Here is a 2,500-nt window from a genome sequence, read left to right as displayed (position 1 = left end):
GGCTAGAATTCGGTTGTAGAACATTCAGTTTTACTTGAAATTATAAAAGTTTTTTGCAAGGATTCTGTTTATCCTGCAATGTACCAAAAGAGACAATAAGGCCTCTTGCACACTGCAGCTTGAAAAAGCTCAGTACAGCTTTTTGTTACTGAGCTAAAATACAACCCATGATTTGTAATGTGCCTGTACACACAGGCGTGTGAACAGTTTTTTTTTTTTTTTTTCAGTAAAAAAAAAAAATAGGAAAATATGCATTTTTGGTCAGTAAGTTATGCTTCATGCATGAAAATGCGTGATTATAGTTGTTCTAAACAACAAATATTAATATTTTCCAAGGGTTCCATATTCAAGGAAAATAGACCGCCAGCAACAGCTGCAGATGGCTTAACACAACACTCGTTAGAGCAGGGAGACGTAAATGCAAAGAAAAGGCGCAAAAAATGCTCATGTACAACGCAAGAGCAAGTTTGCACAAACGCATCTATGCAAAAATGTGCGCAAATAAATTTTAAAAAAACACCTAAAATTACTGAAAAAGAAGATGCTCAAACAGGAGTATTGTGTGCAAGAGGCCTAAAAAGCTGTGCATGTTACAAACGTGTTGAACACATTTAGTTGTGTATCTTACCTGTAGTGTAGCTGTTAGTTGTTTTGCAGCGTTTTCATAGGTTTCCAGCTTTCCTGCAATCATTTTACTTTGTTTCCCAATAACCTGCAAAAAGAATGGCATAAAATACCTCTGTAAAGCTAAAGCCTCGTACACTTGTACTGATCGTCGGCCGAACGATCGGCCGTCTTTTGTCCAGGGCTGTCCTGTCTGTTGAAAACTGCAAAAGACTGCACATGAATTTTGTCGGCCAACAACAGCCGACTGCAGAAGTGATGTCATGTGATGGTTAACTTTCCTTGTTTTTTTTCTTCTCTGAGCATGCCCAGTCTTGCTAATCTGCTGTCTGTCGGCCGAAATCTGTACTGACTGTCGAACAATCGGCCGTTCTGGTGTCTGCCAACAAAAATTTTAATGCCTGCACACCCGATTCTGTTCGGCCGAAAATGCGCTGTCGACAGCATCATACTTACAAGCCTACAATCGGCCGATCGGTCGTCGGCCGAATATTAAGTTAATAAGTTAGAAAGATGCTGCAAGATAAAACTCCACTTTTGTTGAGAAAAAAAGCATTCCCCTCTGAGTGATCTACGGATTATAACAACCTTTGTTGCAGATTCCAACTAGTGCTGAACGATTCTGGATAAAATAAGAATTACGATTTTTTTGCTAAAAATAAAGATCACGATTCTCGGCGTAACATCATCTTTCACATTATACAAAAAAAGAATGGGCTAACTTTACCATTTCGTTTTTTTCTTAATTCATTAAAATGTATTTTTTCCCAAATAATTGCATTTGAAAGACTACTGCGCAAATACTGTGCGACATAAAATATTGCAACGACAGCCATTTTATTCTCTAGGGTTTTTTGCTAAAAAAATACATATAATGTTTGGGGGTTCTAAGTAATTTTCTAGTAAAAAAATACTGATTTTAATATGTGAGCAACAAATGTCAGAAAAAGGTTTAGTCTTTAAATGGTTAAACTGCCTCAGTGGCGGCTGGTGCATACGGGGCGCCGCCCCTCCATCCATGCGTCCGGCCCCCTAATCTACATGCGGGGCGCTGGACGCATGGAGTTCAATAGGGATTTTTTTTTGTTTTGCCACGTGATTAGAACCAGAGGCTCTCACAGGCTGAAAAAAAAAAAAAAGGTGGGCTCGGGGCTCAGTTGTGTGAAAAAATGAAAATTTGCTATTGTCACACGGATCTTCCTTCTGGCCAATCAAGAAGCGGGTCATGAGACCCATTTCCCAATTGGCCAAAAGGAGAGGCCATGCTATTGGCCAAGGAGGAGGAGGAGGGAGGAGATGCCGGAGAAGCCGCCGCCGTCACTGCCAGGGGAAGCCGCCGCCGGAGATGAAGCTGATGGGAGGCTTCTAATGGGACCAGGCAGGATTCCACCAATTCCTGAGAGTGTTCCAGGGCATCCCGGAAATCAATGCAAGTAACTGATTGTGTCCACCTGTTCTATTTCTCATGTCAGCGATCTTTAATGTAAGTGAGCTGGCGATGGGGGGGGGGGGGGGGGTATGGTTGGTCCGTCTGCTGCCCCCCCCCGACCCATGGAGCACCAGCCGCCACTGCTGCCCATATTTACATGTAGCACCCTCCTAGGTAGGTGCTAGTGAGAGAGTATAGTTTTTGGCTCTGTCTGCCTATCAGAGAAGGAGCAGGGAAATTCTGCCTACCAGAGAGCAGGATCTGTTAGTAAGGTCTGCTCAGTGTGCGATTCATTCAGTCTAGAGAGAGTGTCACAAGGGTCCAATAGGGAGGCATGTTGGACAGTGGGAGGAAAGCTGACAAATGAATGCATAGGCTTTGGTACATTCCTGGTGATTGGCAGGGGCAGGTTGCCTCGGTGCATTCTGGGATACTGTATAAAAAGCC

The 2,500-nt window shown here is 43.0% G+C and overlaps 1 protein-coding gene across 1 annotated transcript in view; it reads right to left on the bottom strand.

The window, feature by feature from the left end:
* LOC309568242 (uncharacterized protein) overlaps positions 1–2,500 on the bottom strand; it is a 49,944-nt gene that overhangs the window by 9,160 nt on the left and 38,284 nt on the right. Inside the window, exon 6 of the mRNA XM_082273908.1 lies at positions 629–712. Coding sequence (XP_082130034.1) covers positions 629–712 — 84 coding nt within the window. The remainder of the gene's footprint in view (positions 1–628; positions 713–2,500) is intronic.

This window comes from Pelophylax lessonae (assembly GCF_965119305.1).
Source record: "Pelophylax lessonae genome assembly, chromosome: 12".
Taxonomy (NCBI): Eukaryota; Metazoa; Chordata; class Amphibia; order Anura; family Ranidae; genus Pelophylax; species Pelophylax lessonae.
The sequence above is the reverse complement of the archived record's forward strand: the minus strand, read 5'-3'. Positions and strand labels throughout refer to the sequence as shown.